The 19,752-nt window shown below is 40.6% G+C and overlaps 3 protein-coding genes across 5 annotated transcripts; all 3 read right to left on the reverse strand.

Moving 5' to 3' along the window:
- Positions 1-830: 830 nt before the first annotated feature.
- On the reverse strand, positions 831-8,265 carry LOC140993569 (uncharacterized). Of its 2 annotated transcripts, none has more exons than XM_073463057.1 (2): positions 7,624-8,243; positions 831-2,630 (listed from the first exon to the last, which is right to left on the reverse strand). In XM_073463057.1, the coding sequence occupies exons 1-2, from the start codon at positions 7,793-7,795 to the stop codon at positions 1,603-1,605; spliced, it is 1,200 nt and encodes a 399-aa protein (XP_073319158.1). In that variant the 5' UTR covers positions 7,796-8,243; the 3' UTR covers positions 831-1,602. The 2 variants fall into 2 exon arrangements, with proteins under 2 accessions (XP_073319158.1, XP_073319159.1); XM_073463058.1 differs by lacking the exon at positions 831-2,630 and adding an exon at positions 4,020-5,637 and having other exon boundaries at positions 7,624-8,265.
- Positions 8,266-10,037: 1,772 nt separating this feature from the next.
- LOC140993566 (uncharacterized) lies at positions 10,038-14,024 on the reverse strand. 2 transcript variants are annotated; one of them, XM_073463055.1, is made up of 3 exons: positions 13,386-14,024; positions 10,500-11,574; positions 10,082-10,098 (listed from the first exon to the last, which is right to left on the reverse strand). In XM_073463055.1, the coding sequence occupies exons 1-2, from the start codon at positions 13,555-13,557 to the stop codon at positions 10,535-10,537; spliced, it is 1,212 nt and encodes a 403-aa protein (XP_073319156.1). In that variant the 5' UTR covers positions 13,558-14,024; the 3' UTR covers positions 10,082-10,098; positions 10,500-10,534. The 2 variants fall into 2 exon arrangements, with proteins under 2 accessions (XP_073319155.1, XP_073319156.1); XM_073463054.1 differs by having other exon boundaries at positions 10,038-11,574.
- Positions 14,025-15,552: 1,528 nt separating this feature from the next.
- On the reverse strand, positions 15,553-19,244 carry LOC140993558 (uncharacterized). The gene is made up of 2 exons (XM_073463045.1): positions 18,624-19,244; positions 15,553-17,515 (listed from the first exon to the last, which is right to left on the reverse strand). Exons 1-2 carry the CDS (start codon positions 18,790-18,792, stop codon positions 16,161-16,163), a joined length of 1,524 nt encoding a protein of 507 aa, XP_073319146.1. The 5' UTR covers positions 18,793-19,244; the 3' UTR covers positions 15,553-16,160.
- Between the last annotated feature and the right edge of the window lie 508 nt (positions 19,245-19,752).

Here is a 19,752-nt window from a genome sequence, read left to right on the forward strand (position 1 = left end):
GAAAACCAGTGACAGATTTTTACAGATAGATAGTAATATATTTAATAATAAGTAATATAAAGCATTACTAATAATATTTCAGTAATATATTACTAGTTATGTCACGTAACGCGTTACAATCCACCTTACCAATCAAAGTGAAGCGTTTATTGTTGTTTTTTTAAGAACCCATCCACACCAACATAAACATATTAATATAGGCTGTGTGTGTTTAATACAGCCGAGCCTATAAGTTCTGTGTTTAGTCTCTGTGTGACTGAAAGGAGCCTAATGATGAAGCCTGATCCTCAGAGCGCACTTTAATTTACATTCTTGAATTACACCATGCACTCCTTGTTCTGTGGACTAAAATAAAAAGACATTAAAAAAAGAGATGTTTGTCTTGTCATGTCATTATAGGCTAAATTATAGAAGCTATAGGTCTGCTGTGTTTCATATGACTGAGAAAACAATTAGAAATATTTATTCCTATCTCATAATATATCAGACTGTGATCCTCTGTCTGTCTGCTCATCCCAAAAATGAATCAGTAATAACTCAGGACACAGCATCAGCTTCACAATAATCCCAGAGCAGCGGGACCTTCTTCCTCGTGCTTGCATGGGCTTTTCCCAACATAAAAAACATGGACATTAAGTCAATTCTCCAGTCAGTGCCCTTGGGTTAAATGCAGAGAACCAGTTTCACTACATTGTACATTGTATGAATGTATGTGATTAATAAAGATTCTTCTAGAGCAGCAGGTTCACCTTCATCAGAGGACAGCTGAAGTCCGACCCATTCACCATCGCTAGACGAGGGAAGATCACACAGGAAAAACCAGCAGAATGTCACCGGGCTGTCGACGAGTTTATTGTGAGATTGACAGTTGGTTTTGGTCAACAACTACGATAGCATAAATTGCTAATTGCTAGGTAGTAGTATGAGCTTTCAGTGAGCTGCCCTGACAGCGGCAGATAACAGATTTTCTACTGCTAATGGTTGCTAATATTTTTACAGCTGCTGTAAGCGTGCTCGTCGTTTTAGCTTTAACTTCCTGTCTGTTTTGCAGTTAGCTGCAACTGGTTGCTTTCTCCGTTCCACCACTGCCGGTGTGAGGACCAGATCAGCAGGATCTGTGTGTTCATTGAGCAGACGTAAAGTGGGCAGGGAAGAAAATGTACTTTCTCTTTTTACTGCATGAGCAGGGTGAGGAGAGACATGAGTTACTGAACAAACCCTCTATAACAGTGATTACTGTCGGACTACAGAGCTTTTTAAACACTTATTTTAATAAAATATATCACTTACAGCAGCTTGAACTGTCGGGTAATGACCACAGCCTGTATAACTTAACATTTCTTAACCTTTTAGTATATTTTCCTGTCATGTCTTCACTTTTTGCACCTTGTTATAGAGACTAGTATCAGTATCGAGTATCAATAAATATCAGTATCGGTATCAGCAACAATAAAATCCTATTAATGCCCATTCATGATTACATGTCATACTAAAAAGCACAGAACCTGAAAAATAACACAAATAAAAACAGAACGATCACACAAAACAGGTTTTGTTTGTATCACAGTTTTGATCTGATCAGTGTTGAGTCAGGTCGTGTCCTCAGTACTTCAGTCCTCCTGGAAATATTGGCTCAACAAGCATCTCTGCAGCTTCATTTCCCTCGGCTCCTCTCACAGCACACTTGTGTTGTTTGACGTAATAAAGCCGAGTGAATCTTTTATTGCAGACGCTGCAGCTGAACGGCTTCTCCCCCGTGTGGACGGACAGGTGTCGCCTCAGTTGGTTGCTTCGTGTAAACTTTTTGTCACAGACTAAACAGCTGAACGGTCTCTCGCCGGTGTGGATTCTCATGTGTTGGGACAAATTGCTTCTGTCACTGAAACTTGTTTTACAAACCGAGCAGGTGAAAGGTTTCTCTCCTGTGTGAACTCTGATGTGTGACGTCAAGTTTGAGCTCCGCGAGAATCTCATACCGCAGATAGAGCAGCTGAAGGGTTTCTCCCCCGTGTGGATTCTCATGTGCCTCACGACATTGATTCTCACTTTAAAAGCTTTTTTGCACACCGGGCAGCTGAAGTGATTTAATTCTGGCTCTTGTCCCTTATAGTCAGAGCTTGTAGCACATTCAGAGGAGCTGAATAATGTTCCTGTATTACATTCAACATCACTTACAGGTACGTCATTGTTTTGTAGAGGATATAAACCTGACTGACGTTCACAACTGTCATCAGTCTCCGGTTCAGAGAAGTGATGAGTCTCGTCATGAGTAGCTGGTTGTAAATTAAAGTTCCAGGCTGGTTCTGGTCCTCCACAGTCCTCTCCAACAGCTTCTGTTTTCAAACGCTCTCCATCTCTGATCTCTACGGTCTGTCTTTGATGAAGCTGTGAGGACTGAGGTTTCTCTTCATCATCTTCTTCACTCTTCACAGTGACAGGAGTGAATGTGAACTTGGTGTTATCAGCCTCCTCCAGCCCTCCAAGCTGCTCTCCCTCCTGACTGGTCCAGAGTTCCTCCTGCTCCTCTTTAATGTGTGGCAGCTCTGGTGGGTCCTCCTGGTCCAGACTGGAGCTCCTCTCCTGCTGCTCAGGAGGATCCTCTTCTTCACTCTCCAACAGCTGCTGGACGTCTGTGGAGAAGAAAGAAACTGTTAAACTACTGACATCACGACTTTCTTACATGTATACAGAAATGTTTTGTTTAACATATTCGAAAGTCATTCAAACTATGTAAGTATATCACTCACTCTGCATTCCCTCAGAGAAGAAATATCATGAATTCTGCCATATTAGTGTTATTTAAAAAAAGAAATCAAGTTTATATCAAGATTCCCGTCTGTCAGGACACAATATTTAGTGAAAATGGTTTGTTCATACAAAAAAAAGAGAGAAAAGGTCTTTGTAACCGTCCTATCTGGACCTAAACTAATAAGAATAATTTTTAAAAAAATTTATTTTAAAGCGTTCTTGCAGTCTCTCAGCGTTGTGATCATTTTAATTTCTGCTGTTATAGTGTTATTGTGCCGGGTCAGATCAACCACGAACATCCTCCCTGCACCATCTAAACTGTGGCGTTTCATTTACTGACTGTCAGTCAGTGTTTGGAGGATATTCGTCTTTGTCTTTCTCACAGCCTCAGTGTGTCATCTTATATCTCACACAGAAAGAGTTTCTGAGTGTCACTCTGAAAAACATAGAAATGATTGAATCCTTTTTGGTGATAAAAAGTCAAACACTATAGTTAATATGACTCATAATGATCAATAAATGAAATAAAACAGCCTGTAGTCTGTATTGGATCGATTAAAACTGATTCTTGATTGAATGAACAGAAGGAGCATTAATTCACGTCTGTTGCTTCAGTTTATTGTGTGAAATCATTGTGATCATGTGAATAATATAATGTTATTAACATGATGGATCCAGCAGAGGAGAGCAGCCTCTCTGCTCCGGAAGAAGACGTTGTTCACTGTGGGAGTTATTTTCTTAATAACAGAAGTTAAGTGTGTGTTCGTTACTGCTGATCGCTGCTCAGCCTCGTTAACGTGACTCTCTGGGTGCTGTAGATTCTCAGTGCGCTCGCAGCTGAGTTCCACCTTTGTTCAACGTAAACATCATGTTATGAATTAACATTTGGAAAACCAGTTTAAGACATTTTTGGATTGATTATGAGTCACAGGATAAAAGAATTGAGATTCTTATGTGAATCCATTTTTGTACCCGCTTTGTCAAAGTTTGCTGGACAGCAAAGAAATCAAAATGTAAGTTTTGAACCATCTGGGCGACAGAGAGCGCTGTGGTTTATTAAACAGTGTCGTCCTCCTGCAGATGATTTGTGCTGCTTCTACCTTGTTTTCACCCAAGTCATTCATAAAAATAGTGAACAGAAGTGGACCTAGAAAACAACCCTGTGGCACACCTCTGTGAAAACTGATAAAACTGGACTGACAGCAGTCAGCAACAGAAGCCTGTGTTTGCAAATAGGTTGACAGATTTTTCATCAAACAGATTCAGGTGTTTCAAAAGATTTTAATGGATCAAGTATCAAAATCCTCAATAAATATATCTTCATAAAAAAAGTCTCAATCAATGTTTTAAAGCAGGCCTTTTAAACGACTTCATAAGAAGGACCAGATTAAAAATAAAGCTAAGTGCTAAGAGGCCGGACTTTCACATGCCATTTCTTTTTTTACACTTTGTTATTTAGATGTACAGCATTTGTTATCCTGTGATTTGGACATAAATAATGAGAAAACAAATAAAATTGCACTTTTCATCGTGGGAAAAATATTTTCGTGCTTATTGACAGACATAATTAATGAAAGGGCTTTAAAGGTAACTGAGGAAATCAAATAAAACAGCTGTTAAAATGTGTCTGATCAAGTTTTGTCTGTAAACAACCCAAATAAAACCAAATACAGTACAAGCATTTAAAGAATCAATCATTTTTACACATCCTGAGGTGAATTAATGGAGTGTTGTATAGGTGGCATATATCACTTTTACACTAAATCCATATGAAAAGCCAGTGGTTCCTGAAAGCACTGAAATAATGAACACACAAAAACAAAGTTTGAACAATCACGTGTCTTCATCTCAGCTGAAAGGAAAAAAGTACAACTTCTTTCAGAGTCTCTGTCTCGTTTTTAAGTGGCCGGCGTTGTACCGAGTCTCGCCCTCAGTTTCATTTATTCCTGCTGCTCTCACCAACACACTTGTGATTTTTCATCTGAAAGCGCTCAGTGAATCCTTTACCACAAACACTGCAACTGAACGGTTTCTCCCCCGTGTGGAGAGTCAGGTGTCGTCTCAGGTGCGTCTTCTGTCCAAATGTTTTACCACAAACTGAACAACCGAACGGCTTCTCCCCCGTGTGGGTTCTCATGTGTTGGTCCAGATTGTTTCTGCGGCTGAATCTTGTTTTACACACTGAGCAGGCGAAAGGTTTTTCTCCGGTGTGAACCTTTAAGTGTGCGTTCAGATTCGAGCGTTGTGCAAATCTTGTACCACAAACTGAGCAGCTGAATCGTTTCCCTTCTGTATGAAGTCTCATATGAATTATGAAGGATTTCTTCCTGGGGTATTTTTTACCACAAACTGAGCAACAAAATATTTTAGTTCCTGTTTGGACTCCACTGGGATCCTGCAGACGTCTCTTGCGGCCACAGTTTGCAGCACGTTGAGACGAGCCGTTTGATTTTTTTCCAGCCTTTCGTTCAACATCACTCACGGTTATATTATCGTTTTGCTGACGGTTCAAACACCATCGAGGTTTCCTGGTTTCCTCCCGATCACATCTGTCACCAGACTCAGGTTCAGAGGAGTGTGACGTTGTGTCATGAGTAACTGGATCAAAGTCACAGGCTGGTTCTGGTCCTCCACAGTCCTCTACATCAGCTTCTGTTTTTGCAGTGATGTTCTCTTCAGTCTGTCTTTGATGAAGCTGTTTGTTCTCTTCATCATCTTCTTCACGCTTCACAGAGACTTGAAGCTGCTCTCTCTCCTGACTGGTCCAGAGTTCCTCCGGTTCCTCTTTAATGTGGGGCAGCTCTGGTGGGTCCTCCTGGTCCAGACTGGAGCTCCACTCCTGCTGCTCAGGAGGAACCTCTTCTTCACTCACCAACAGCAGCTGGACGTCTGTGGAGAATAAAGAAAGACACACACGTTATAGAAAATACTGTTAAAGGTGGGAGGAGTTATTTGTTAGCTAGCTTAGCATTTCAGATCATGCATCAATCCAGAGATTCTTACTGTGCTCGTAAACTTGTGTTTCTAAGACTTCCAGACAGTAAAACTCTTTGCAAACATGCAGACAAACATCACGATGTGGAGCGAACAGCGACGCATTAATGTCATTAGCTAAGTTGTGGGTTAGCAACCTGTTGCTATGGTTGCTGCTGTGAAGCTAACATGTAGTAAGCTGAATGTCCGAACGTAAGGTTACCTGACAGACAACCAACAATCATAAACATTACACGAGCAAAACATAGCAACACTAGTGTTACCTACCTATCAAGCAGAAACCGAGCAACCACCGCATCCGTCTTCATGATGACAGCCTCACAGATGTCAGACGGCTCTTCGCCCTGATCATAAACCTCTTTAAGTTTTGCTCTTCTGACCTTCAGCTGTTCAAGATTTACCGTCTCTCTCTCTCTCTCTCTCTCTCTCCCCATGTCCCGTCATATCTAATGATGGGGAATTATTTTTAAACTAAAATGTTTTACATGTAGAGAACTCCTTTAAACAATAACTCTGAGTGTAGGTTGAGTTTGTAAGTGAGTTTTTGGTCAAGAGAGAGCAAAGGTCATCCAGATGGTGAAATTCACCGAGCTGGTAACGACAATAAAAATTAATAATCCGGCGATTTGGTCTGAATGCACCATAATAACAATGTAGCAGACATTATGTTTAATATGCATAAACATACATAAACACACATTTTTTTGTGATGATCCTTCAAATATAGTGATGAATCAATCACGATGTGTACGTACGAGAGGAAGGATATTTTACAGATATAAAAGTAAAACATGAGCTGAATCGGGGCGACCATGTCCCCTCTCTCATCACATTTACTGTTATTTTTTCAAGCTGTCCTGTCAATAAAGTTATGAAAAGGCCAAAAATAAATATATAAATAAATGAACTGAAACAGTAAACTTCTCCACGAATTGATAATTATAAATTATCTTTTTTCTGAATAATGTTTTGCAAAAAAAATCTTTTCATATCGGCACATATTGGACTACGTAAACACTGTTATTGATATATTTGTGACAGGTCGACGTACACACTTTGAAATAACAGCGTGAAAAGGAGACATTAAGTTGTAAAGGCGAGTGCTGCAGGCGTCTCCTCGCCAGAAGTTACTGTAAACAAACACTGTGATTGTTTTTAAGTTTGTGTCTTTTGGAAATATGTTGTTCGTCCCTGCAGAAGAATCAATGACGAGACGCACTGAGGCGGTTCTGACGGCCGGCGGTGACCCAAAACAAAGACGCTTAAAGGAGCAGTCTGTAGTTTAGGTGAGGAAATGTTAATGAGCAGAGACAGATCCTCATTGGCTGATTTTAAACAAACTCTCTTTGTTTTCATGCCTGAATAAACAAACTGACCAACACAATTTATCCTGTTTTACTTTGTTTACATGTGGCGGACCCTGCCCCCCAGGAAGAGCGCCGGCTTTGAAGCCGCACCATTAAATAATTTTTTCTCTATTCAAGTTAGCCGGGTGCTAAACTGGAAGTTAGCTGGCTCAGCTGGTGGAAGTTTCTATGGTCACTGTGGGCTCTGCCTCCAATGATGTGTCCAGATGTAAAATAACGTCCTTTGGCGGACCCTGCCACCTTTCTAGCTTCTAACAGTGTTCTGGGACCTTATTTTCCTCTAAGAACAGCTTTCTTATTCACTTAAGGAACAAACTTTGTATTATTACCTCATTAATATTGTAAATATTAAAATTCAGAGTGTGAATTTCTTCTCCAAAGCTGCACAGTGACTTTATTTTCATACATGTTGTTTGAGCTTTACAGTCTTATTGCTGTGATCTGCCTCCCTGTCTGTTGTGAATATGAGAATAAAGAAGTAATAAAGTGAGAATCAGAAGTGAACGGAACCAACCTGCTCTGTGTAACTGGACCTGAGGCTTGAAAACAGCGTCCAGTAGTTTCCGGTGCCGACCCAGTTCCTCCTCGTACTCTGCTATCGTCCTTTCAAACAGCTCAAATATCTCTTCAGCAGCCGCAGTCAGTCGCTGCTTCACAAACACTCTCAGCGTTTGGACTTTAGACATGTTTCGTCAGCAAGTTGTCAGCAAGACGTGCGCTGTCGGGTCCGTCTATTTCCTGGTAGCAAGCTAAGTTAGCTTCTTTAGCTCCGTAGGACACCAGGAGATTATTCAGATGTTTAACATGTTAAATTAAGGAGGACATCACTGAGTCTCTTCAGACGGGTTCACCTGGACATGTTGGGTCCGTGAAGAATCCAGTCTGGTTTCTACTGAAGCTGCTCGGACCGGCACCGTCTTCGTCTACTTCCTGCTAGCGAGCTACGCTAACGTCTGACGACTTTTAGCTTCTTCTGGACTAAAACAGTCGATGACTTTGAGGTGAAACATCCCAAAAGTTCACACGGAGTCCAGTTAAACACGTTGGTCCACACAGGTTCCGGTGGTTCCCCTCGGATCGTATTTTATGTCAGATGTACGAAGCTCAACGCGGAACAGGTTCGTCTGTTAGCTGTTAGCTACGGTCAGTGACAGTGACAGCACTTCCGGTACGACTTCTTTGCTGATTTCCAAAATAAAAGTGAGAAATCTCTCATGGACAGAGTTATGAGCTTAAGTCAGAAACAAATGGAAATATAAGAATATTACAAACTAAATTAGAATTAACAGGACAAAAAGCAAAATGCCAACAAAATATAGTAACTCATCAAGTCGTGGTCCCTGTGAATGTTTTGTTTTTGTGTGATGATGTTGTAGTGCTGAGCTGTGGCTGATGATTCCTTTACTATTTTAGCGCTTTGTTACAAGTTACTATCAATATTACAATCAAATGGGCGAGAACAGTGAATCAAAATCACCAAATACAGCAGTGACCGTACATAATGTAAATGATCATGTGGCTTCTCCTTAGCCGAGAAGACTTACTGTTTGTTGCCTTGTCAGCAGGATTACAACAAAACTTTAATGAAACTTGGATGGAGGACGGGTTTCTGCCCAGAATAGACCTGATTGGGTTTTGGTGCAGATCTGGAAAAAGGGGACGGGTCCTGGATGTGCTCTAATTTTAATCACAAACACTGCAGGAAAACAACGTCTGACAAGTTATTTATTATTTATTTATCCTGTCATTATTTGATTATTTGGTATTGAACTAATTCAAAAGTACCTGAAAGTAATCAAGTTAAATTACTTTAATGTTGTGATTGTGAATTAGGTGACCAACATTTTTTTAGCAGGTAACTATTTTATGATCTGTTGGGAAGTTGAATCTGTTTAATGATCCTGTGGTCAAACTTGTCTGCTGGTGGTGAACGCACCATTAAACAACCACCCCCCCTCTCTCTCTCTCTCCTGGCAGGTAAAGCGACAGGTGAACAAATTAAACTGTTACTTTGAAGAAACTTGTGGATTTCTCTGGTTTGAACATTGTTGGAAACATTCGGGAGAATGTAAGAACACGACTCAACAAAACACAGAGGTCGAGTTGTTTTAAGACATTTTATCCACCGTCAGTTTTTATGACGGCCACATATTTCTTTCACTCTACCAGGAGAGCTTTTTATCATCTTTATTAAATACCATGTCTTGGTCATCCAACCGTCATCAGGTCGACTAATGTTGCAGGGTTCGATGATCAAACATGGTATCAGCTCATAAATAGCTCTCCTGGTAAAGTTCACGCCTCACGCAGGCTGCTGAGGTTTGAATCCTCCCTGTAGCTTCTACTGCATGAAGTCAAACTTGGCCGTCATAAAAACTTTCATTTTGAACCACAGAAGTTCTTTAGAGGTCTGTAACTTGTAGATGTCTAAAATTACATTTTAAAATGTCAAAGACGTCAAAAAACTTCCATTCTCTCCACTCTCCTTCCTGCCCAGTTAATATGTTGGACATTAAATGAACAGTCTCACTACATTTAAAACACAACATGAGAAGTTTTCTTTTCTAAATAACTGTTATACCGGCATACACTGTAGCACTTCAGATTTGGTCTCTTCTGGACCGGAGCAGAACAATAACCTGCTTCAATCAGCTGAAGGACAGAACGATGGTTTCAATCACGCACACACTTCCAAATTTTTATTTCTGGTATCTAAATAAAAATTAAAAGTCATATTCGAGGGGAGGTTTGATCCTTTTCTGACACTTAAATGTAAAAGACAGACGTCAAAATCCACAGAATAAAAAAAAGCATTCTGACGTTCAGGAGAATTTAATCTGAAGCTTCAGCAGTTTGAGTTTGATGGATCAAGCAGTGATTTACATGTTACACTTGTTTTTCATACAAAGTCATTTATGTTTTCACAGACATGTTTTCTCACTGAGCCGGGGTGGAGGGAAACGTCTCGGTCGTCACCTGGATGTTGCTGCTGCATCAAAAAAACAAAATGCAATAACATAAACAAACCCACTTGATAAATGACATACATACACTGTATGGACACTAGCTTAAAACATCTGAACCCCTGCTGTGAAGGCAACTGTGTGAATCCAGCACTCGGACCATAGTGTAGTATTAATGCAGTTCTGTGTAGTGAAGTCTGAGGGAATTCAAATATAATTTAACAGTTTAAATATATTTTAGATGAAGACACAGGACAGCAACACGCACAGTTCCTGGAGCAATCGAAACAATGCAGACACATAAAAATGTAATTAAAATGATGTTGCTTCATCATAGATGAAAATATGAAGTACGACTGACTTTGCAGTCTGTGTTACAGTTTTGAACCGTTTCCCTCTGCACTTCTATCCTGATGGAAACATTCACCTGCGTCTCTGCAGCCTCATGTATTTCTGCTGCGCTCACAACAGACTTGTGTTCTTCAGCTCAGTTGTGTCTCCTGTGTGGACGACCATGTGTCGTCTCAGAGATCCATGTTGTGTGAATCTTTGACCGCAAACTGAACAACCGAACGGTTTCTCCTCTGTGTGGACGATCAGGTGTTGTCTCATATGAGCCTTTCGTGCAAACGTTTTGCCACAAACGGAACAACTGAACGGTTTCTCTCCAGTGTGGACTCTCATGTGTTTGATTAAAGTGCTGCTGTTACAGAAACCTTTACTACAGACGGAGCAGGTGAAAGGTTTCTCTCCTGTATGAACTCTCAGGTGTGAAGTCAGAGTTGACCTTTGTGCGAATCCTGTACCACAGAAGGAGCAACTGAAGGGTTTCTCCCCTGTGTGGATTCTCATGTGCGACTCGAGTCCTGCTCTCCATGCAAACGTCTTTGTACAAACTGGGCAGCTGAAGTGTTTTCCCTCTGAGTGAAGCCTCATGTGACCCTTTAAGGAATGATTCCCGCCGTATCTTTTACCACAAATTGAACAACTAAATGGCTTCACTCCTGTTTCATCTTGTTTCTGCAGGTGTCCCTTGTGGTCAAAGCTTGAAGAACATTCAGCAGAGATGACAGATCGTGTTTCAGTGTTACAGTCCGTGTCACTTCCAGATGCCTCATTGTTTTGCTGAGGCTCCCTGGTCTCCCTCCAGTCACTGCTGCCATCAGACTCGGGTTCAGACGAGTGTAACGTCTTGTCATGACTAATTGGATTAAAGTTGCTGACAGACTCTGGTCCTCCACAGTCCTCTCCATCAGCTTCTGCTTTCAAATCATCATCATCATCATCTTCTTCACTCTTCACAGGGTCAGGAGTGAAGGTGAACTTGGTGTTATCAGCCTTCTCCAGCCCTCCAAGCTGCTCTCCCTCCTGACTGGTCCAGAGTTCCTCCTGTTCCTCTTTAATGTGTGGCAGCTCTGGTGGGTCCTCCTGGTCCAGACTGGAGCTCCACTCCTGCTGCTCAGGAGGATCCTCTTCTTCACTCCCCGACAGCTGCTGGACGTCTGTGGAGAAGAAAGAAATGCAAAAATGTGTCACAGAAATCTGTAACTTCCTGTTAAACTACTGACAAAACTATGCTCTCAAATGTGTGGAAGATTTTTCGAACATATTTGGAACTAAAACAGACGACAAACATATTCAGCACTTTGCATTTCTTCAGATCAGAAAAGTCATAAAATGAGACGGTGATCAAGGCGGCTGTGAGTCCATAGTCATGTTCTGTTTCAAATAAACCTCTCAGCTGAAGATATAAAAACGTTTTACTGCTTTAGAACATGAACATGAAGAAGCCGGGCGCAATAAACCCAACGTTCATTACCAGGTTCAGAATGATAAGTTGACCATCATCAGACATCAGCTCAGAGTGCAGAAATTAGCCCGGAAAATTCAAATGTTCATTTTCTCCAAAATCAAATAATTCATGTAAAAAAACCAACATGAATCTAAAAGAAAACAAATTAAACTTTTCTACAGTGTAAATCACAGCGAGGCTGCAAAGCTCCTGATGACGAGGCAGAAAGTCGTGTAGTGTGGCCGAGGAATAATACACGTTTCTGTTGGTTCTTCCTTTAATCTGTCACCTGACTGTGTGTTCACTGCTGCACAAACTGTCTACACGACAATTGTGTCATTTCAGACCAACTCACCTCAGGCCTCCCAGTCCACTTCACCAGTTTACTTGACAAAAGTCATGTTGAAACTTCTATCAAAATGATGGGACCTTGTAAAGTCCTACAGCTGAACCTGAACTCCAAATACTCTTTAAGTTATTCATTTTTGGAGTTTGGCCCTAAATTATGAAAAACGGGCTCAACAGGTATCAGACGGATAAAGAACCTGAGGTCAACACAATCCAAATATCTACTGATGAAATAAAACCAATGAATGTAACATTACAGCCAGTGAATGTAGAAAAAAAATGAACAAATTTAAATATATATGTACACATGGCACCAGGATGCATTATGGGAAGAAGTGGACGGAGGCCGTGTGCTGCGCCGTGCAACAAAGCAGAAATGGTTCAGGAATGTTTTGAGGCGTTGACTTGGCCTCCAAATTCCCCAGATCTCAATCCGATCGAGCATCTGTGGGATGTGCTGGACAATCAAGTCCGATCCACGGAGGCCCGACCTCGCAACCTACAGGACGTACAGGATCTGCTGCCAACATCCTGGTGCCACATACCACAGCACAACTTCAGGGTTCTACTGGAGTCCATGGCCCGAAGGGTCAGGGTTGTTTTGGCAGTAAAGTTTTTATTCAGGGCCAAATAACTTCTACATGTGACAGAACTACAGTAACACTACACAGAGCTACATTAATACTACACAGAACTACATTAACACTACACAGAACTACAGTAACAGTACACAGAACTACATTAATACTACACAGAACTACAGTAATACTACACAGAACTACAGTAATACTACACAGAACTACAGTAATACTACACAGAACCAAAGTCTGGTAACAGATTCTTCATTCGGGTGAAAAAGACTTCCTGTTATTAATCTGATGACTGTAAACATTCAGGAACAACTATTGAAATGAAAACATGATTTAAATGATCCTCAGGGTCTCGGTCATGTTCACGACACATTTCAACCCAGTCCAGTGAAAAATAAGAGATTAGTGAGGTCAGAGCACAGAACCGGAGAACAGCTGCAGAATCTAACAAGGTCTCGTAAATGTAACAGAAGTTTCAACACGAACTGTTTCGAGGTGAACCGGAGGAATGATCAGTACTGTGAGGCAGAGGATGTCAGCTGGTTTCAGTGTAAAGTGAGAAGAAGAAGTAAACGGAACCAACCTGCTCTGTGTAACTGGACCTGAGGCTTGAAAACAGCGTCCAGTAGTTTCCGGTGCCGACCCAGTTCCTCCTCGTACTCTGCTATCGTCCTTTCAAACAGCTCAAATATCTCTTCAGCAGCCGCAGTCAGTCGCTGCTTCACAAACACTCTCAGCGTTTGGACTTTAGACATTTTTACTGACTCACACGAACTTTTCCTCCAGAAACACTCCGTTAAAAACCGTCTGCTCGCTCTGATGTGCGCTGCGTTCACGGTCCGTTCGGCTCCGTCTATTTCCAGGGAGCAAACTGAGCTAACTCCATTAGCTTCGTGGGACAGCAGCAGATAATTCAGCTGTTAAACATGTTTAAAGCTCAGAGTCTCCTCAGGCAGATTCATCGGGACATTTTGGGTCTGTGGATGACAGCTCGGTCTCCATGAATCCACTCCGACTGCACTTTGACCGAGTTCCGTCTCCGTCTATTTCCTGCTAGCGAGCTACGCTAACGTCCCTTAGCTTAGCATTTAGCTTCTTCTTGACTAAAAAGCTCGATGAGTTTGAGGTGAAACATCCCAAAAGTTCACACAGAGTCCACTTAAACAAGTTCATCCACGCAGGTTCTGGTGTTTCACTCTTATTTTACTGTAACTCACATAAACACTTCAACACGGAGAAAGTTAGCAGGTCGGTCACGGTAAGCACAATCGCTTCCGGTCCGATTTATTTGATTATCAAAATAAAAGTGAACACATTTTTAATTTATACATTTGTTTTTCTTTTTCTTTATTCTGTTCTTATCTTCTAAACTTTTAATTATTTTGTAAGTTCCTCTATTTGTACTTGTTTCTGCCTACGTTCTGCTGTATTTCAATAAAGAATTGTCCTATTTTCACTTTTCTTCAAATGAAATATCTTCGGCAGCAGAATGAGCAACTGTGGATGTTGATTCATGTGTTCCTTATATATTTTGATTATTATTACTGATACTCACATACAAGCAGCACTAAATGAATGAATGACTTTATTTCGCACCAAAAATCAAAACAATTAAAAAACAAACAAAAGTAACAGTGTCCAAAAAGGAGTAGATAGAAGTAAAACGTGCATCTCTACCGCTTTCTCACTTTTCTTCTTTTAACTCATATTATTACTTATTACTATTATTTCAACAAATTCTATTCAACTAATATACAAACAACTATCCCCAGTTTATTTGCCACCCAGTTAAACCAATAAATAACAGTCCCAGTTTATTTCTGATCCAAACATCGACCTCGAACACAACATTTCCTCTTCCATATACCTGCCAAAAATATATTTTTTGTATAGTTTTTAAATTGATTTATATTTGTGCTTTGTTTCAGCTCATCATCCGACACATTCCACAAGTCCACCCCATACACTGAAATACACAGACTTGTAGTTAGTAGTTGACGGCGGTGGAAATACATGTGACTACTGCGTGTACTCTTTAGTTTCATCTGCTAAATCTGTGTCTGAGCTCAGGTGTGAAACAGTAAACTGAGGTGTTTTAGTCTTCAGGATAAGTTAGTCAGACTTGTACCTGCCAGACAGCAGAGGAGGAAGACTTATAAAACCTAGAGTCTTAAATCAGGTGAATCCAGACAAGACAAACAGACTTACTGAAGGTATCTAAGTGAGACTCTGCTGCCCTCCAGTGGACATCAAGGACAACATCGTGAAACCAGAATTAAAGAGGTGTTCCAGTAGTCGTTCGATATTCTGCCAAATGTTTCAGAATCAGAAATACTTTGATTTTCTTATGTTGTAGAGAATAAGTACAGATTAAAAAATTAAACTACCTTTTTTCCCCTAGTTTTTCACTGGAAAAGTATAATTTATGATCTCTGATTATAAATGATGAAAATGTATTTAAGTGTTGGTTTCATTCTTCCAGAAGTGTCTAAATCCACAGTACAGTAAAAAACTGCATTTAAATCTTCAGAAGAATTTAATCTGAGGCCTCAGCAGTCCTGAGTTACACAAATCAATCGTGGATCTTCCAAAGTTAAAGTCGTCTTTAGAACAAAAGTCCTTCATAATGTTTTCACAGACTGGATTTTCTTACTTACACTCGGTGGATTTGTCCTGGAAATTACTACGGAGGGTTTTTACTGCAACAAAACAACTGCGATAACAAAACCACATGAGTCTCAGGGTGAAGAAAAGCACTTTAAAAAGGAGGGAAGTCATTTGATTTGTACATCACATATTCAAACAACAAACGTTGACCGTAATGCTGAACAGGTGACACAATGTAGTGTTAGACTATTTAAATAACTTCAAATACTAAAGACACATAAAACTATAAAACACCATAATAATGCAAATAACAACAGATATAAGATGATGATGTAGAAATACTGTTCAAAATAAAATAAATAATACATAATTATGTTTGTGTATTTTCACAGTAATCAAGGAAAGAAAGAAATCCTTCTTATAAAATGTCTCAGTCATTCAGCTCATCATAACATTATATAGTACAGATTCATGAAACATCCCTTAATACTGTTTTTTACTATGCAGCTACCTAGTATTGATTATTATTGAGTATTATGAGTATTTGTACTTTCATATTCTATAAAATTACAGTGTGGATGTCACGGGCCAATGGCTCATTTGAGTCTGTATCAGTGTTTTGAACTGCTCAGTGTTGAGCCGAGTCTTTCCCTCAGTGTCTCGTCAGTAATCTCTGCAGCGTCCTTTACTTCTGCTGCTCTCACCATCACACTTGTGTTTTTTGATAAGTGCGAACAGAGCGAATCTTCAATCACAAACTCTGTGACTCAGTGTTTTCTTGCCCCTCGTGGACGCTCATGTGTCGTCTCAGAGTCACATCTTGTGCAAATCTTTTCCCACAAGCGGAACAACTAAATGGTTTCTCCCCAGTGTGGATTCTCATGTGTGCAGTCAGATTCTGTCTGAGCCGGAAGCTTGCGTTACAAACTGAGCACGTGTGAGGTTTTTCTCCTGTATGAAGTCTTAAGTGTGACGTTAAACTTGAGTTTTGTGTGAATGTTTTACCACAGACAGAACAACTGAAGGGTTTCTCCCCTGTGTGGATTCTCATGTGCATCACAACATCACTTTTCCAGTGAAAGGTTTTGTCACAAAATGAACAACTCAAAGGTTTCTCCCCAGTGTGGTTCATCAAGTGCTTTCTCATTTGTCCCTTTTGTGCAAATTTCTTGCCACAAACTGGACAACTGAACGGTTTCTCCCCGGTGTGGACTCTCATGTGTTTGGACAAAGTGCTGCTGTCACCGAAACTCTTCTCACAGACGGAGCAGGTGAAAGGTTTTTCTCCCGTATGAACTCTCAAGTGAAGAGTCAAATTTGAGCGTCGTGCAAATCCTGTCCCGCAGACAGAACAACTGAAGGGTTTCTCCCCCGTGTGGGTTCTCATGTGCGACACAACATCTCTTCTCCACTGAAAAGTTTTTTTACAAACTGAGCAGCTGAAATGTTTTTCCTTTGAATGAAGTCTCATGTGAGACTTTAAGGAGCTCTTGAAGTGGTAACTTTTATGACAAATTGAGCAACTAAACGGTTTCAGTCCTGTCTGGATCTCATCGTGTTTCTGCAGACGTCCCTCGTGTCCAAAGCCTTTAGCACATTCAGAGAAGTTAACTGATGTTTCTCTAGTATAACACTGCATTTCACTTTCAGTTACTTCATTGTTCTGCACAGGGTTTGAACCTGTCTGAGGCTCCCTGGTTTCCCCCCAGTCATAACTGTCATCAGTCTCAGGTTCAGAGAACTGTGACATCTCGTCATCAGTAACCGGTTGTAAATATCTGTCTGGATCAAAGTTCCTGGCTGGTTCTGGTCCTCCACAGTCCTCTCCATCAGGTTCTCTGATCTCTACAGTCTGTCTTTGATGGAGCTGTGAGGACTGAGGTTTCTCTTCATCATCTTCTTCACTCTTCACAGGACTGAAGGTGAACTTGGTGATATCAGCCTCCTCCAGCCCTCCAAGCTGCTCTCCCTCCTGACTGGTCCAGAGTTCCTCCTGTTCCTCTTTAATGTGTGGCAGCTCTGGTGGGTCCTCCTGGTCCAGACTGGAGCTCCTCTCCTGCTGCTCAGGAGGATCCTCTTCTTCACTCACCAACAGCTGCTGGACGTCTGTGGAGAAAAGAGAAATATACACAAATGTTGGAAAACTGTCATTTCTTGTTAACATTTAAACCACTAACACCACTGTTAGATGGTGAAATGTTTCACATTTTGTACGACATGTTCAGAATTCATTAAACCTAAGAAGAGCCTCAAGTATTGGGGCATTTATTTTATTTATTTAACAGGATTACTGATTAACTGCAGAAACAAAAAGCATTTATTGAAGTTTTAGTGTCTTTAACAGTAAATTTCCTTGAACTATAATACTTTACTTCTACTTCTACTACTTTAATTCAACTGAAAACAAACACATAACATAAGAATAATATGTAAAGAGGCATCACACTGAGCATGCTTACATGGCCACAGAAAACTGATAACTGATAATAATCAGATCTGACATGTTTATTTGCACATTAGTAATGCGATAATGGAAAAAAAACAGGTTTACATGATTCAGTCATTAGTTGGATTTCTTTCCAAGTACATGACATAAAACTGTCTTGTTTTGTTTTGTGTCTTTCAAAACATCCTGTCAACATGATGTTGTTTATCGTGGCGTCTCCGCTGGTCAGGGTCGTCCTTATGTGGGATTTGTTAGGTTTGAAAAACATGCAAAATTATGCTCTCCTCTGTCACACTATGCATATGAGCAGAAAACACATCTGCTCATGTTTAACAACAAAGAAACCAGATTAACAGTTTACATGCGCCGAATAAAACAGAATATTGGGCAAAAACTAGGTGTGTTTATCTGATTTTCATAATCCGATAACAGCTTTAATCTGACAAAGCGTATCACATTATGTTGTTGTTACATGACCACTTGAATAATCTGGTAAATCACATAATGATTTCTTTATTAGTGCAGGTAAACCTGCTCAGGTGTCTTCATGGAAAACAGTTTTCTATGAGTTGCTCTTTGCTCTCTGGAGTCACTGGGTCACATGAGATGGAAGCTATTGGAAAAAACTGCTGTATTTGATAAAACATGTTGATATAAAATAGAAGAAGCAGTAAAATATAATAAAACGAAGTGTGTCTTATTTGTTCTGTTTAGTGATACAGTTCGGCGCTGGTCTGGAGTCACTGGGTCACATGAGACGGAACCAACCTGCTCTGTGTGACTCCTCAGCGCTGCAAACAGCGTCCAGTAGTTTCCGGTGCCGACCCAGTTCCTCCTCGTACTCTGCTATCGTCCTTTCAAACAGCTCAAATATCTCTTCAGCAGCCGCAGTCAGTCGCTGCTTCACAAACACTCTCAGCGTTTGGACTTTAGACATCTTTACTCGACAAGTTGTTCCTCCAGAAACACCGTTGGTCCCTCTAATGTGCGCTGTCGGGTCCGTCTATTTCCTGGTAGCAAGCTAAGCTAACTCCATCAGCATCGTAGGACACCGGGAGATAATTCAGATGTTAAACATGTTCAGACAAAGTGAACAGCACAGAGTCCAGTCAGACACGTCTATCGGGACATTTCGGGTCCGTGAATAATAAAGTTTGGGCTCCATTACAGCGAACTCGACTCAGTGTGTGGCCGACTTCTGTCGCCGTCTATTTCCTGTGAGCGAGCTAAGCTAACGTCCTTTACCGCAGCCTGTAGCTTGTTCTTGGCTACAAAGGTCGATGAGTTTGAGGTGAAACATCCAAAAACAGTTCACAACGACTCTTCTTCCACACGTTCATCCACACGGGCTCCGGTGTTTCACCCTGATTTATGTTTTAATAACGAACGGAACCGCAAGAACACACCGGGACAAGTTAGCATGTCTGCCAAGCTAGGTACAACGGCTTCCGGTACCACTTCTTTGCTGATTTTCAAAATAAAAGCGACGCCCAGCTCTCTTTAGTAAGAATTATTACTTTTCTCTATTCTTCTTTTTTTTCTTTGAATTTTCCATACTTATATCAAGTTTCCCGATTTATCTGTCATTATTTCTGTCTTTGTTCTGGATTATTTTATTTCAAATCAAGGATCAGTCAGCAGCAGAACGACCCCTGTGGAGGTTATTCCATGTTTCTTGTATCATTACATAATTAATACTGATACATTAACATGCAAGCAGCACTTTGATTTTGCAGCTGTTTGAGGTGGAAAAAACATTTTACTACTTTATGTACTGTCGGATAGTTTAATCTGTAACAGTCATTGTGTTGAAATACATCTGTGATGTAACTCAATGTCGTGTTCAACAACAGTTCAATTATGTCCAGAACATTTAGATGAGAAATACTGAAAGTTA

The sequence above is a fragment of the Pagrus major genome, chromosome 3 (assembly GCF_040436345.1).
Source record: "Pagrus major chromosome 3, Pma_NU_1.0".
Classification (NCBI taxonomy): domain Eukaryota; kingdom Metazoa; phylum Chordata; class Actinopteri; order Spariformes; family Sparidae; genus Pagrus; species Pagrus major.

Coding starts and splice junctions, on each gene's coding strand:
- LOC140993569 (XM_073463057.1), bottom strand. CDS start 7,795: ATGTCTAAAGTCCAAACGCTGAGAGTGTTTGTGAAGCAGCGACTGACT. Junction 2,631..7,623: donor GGTCCAGTTACACAGAGCAG/GTTGGTTCCGTT, acceptor TCTTCTCCACAG/ACGTCCAGCAGCTGTTGGAG.
- LOC140993566 (XM_073463054.1), bottom strand. CDS start 13,557: ATGTCTAAAGTCCAAACGCTGAGAGTGTTTGTGAAGCAGCGACTGACT. Junction 11,575..13,385: donor GGTCCAGTTACACAGAGCAG/GTTGGTTCCGTT, acceptor TCTTCTCCACAG/ACGTCCAGCAGCTGTCGGGG.
- LOC140993558 (XM_073463045.1), bottom strand. CDS start 18,792: ATGTCTAAAGTCCAAACGCTGAGAGTGTTTGTGAAGCAGCGACTGACT. Junction 17,516..18,623: donor TGAGGAGTCACACAGAGCAG/GTTGGTTCCGTC, acceptor TTTTCTCCACAG/ACGTCCAGCAGCTGTTGGTG.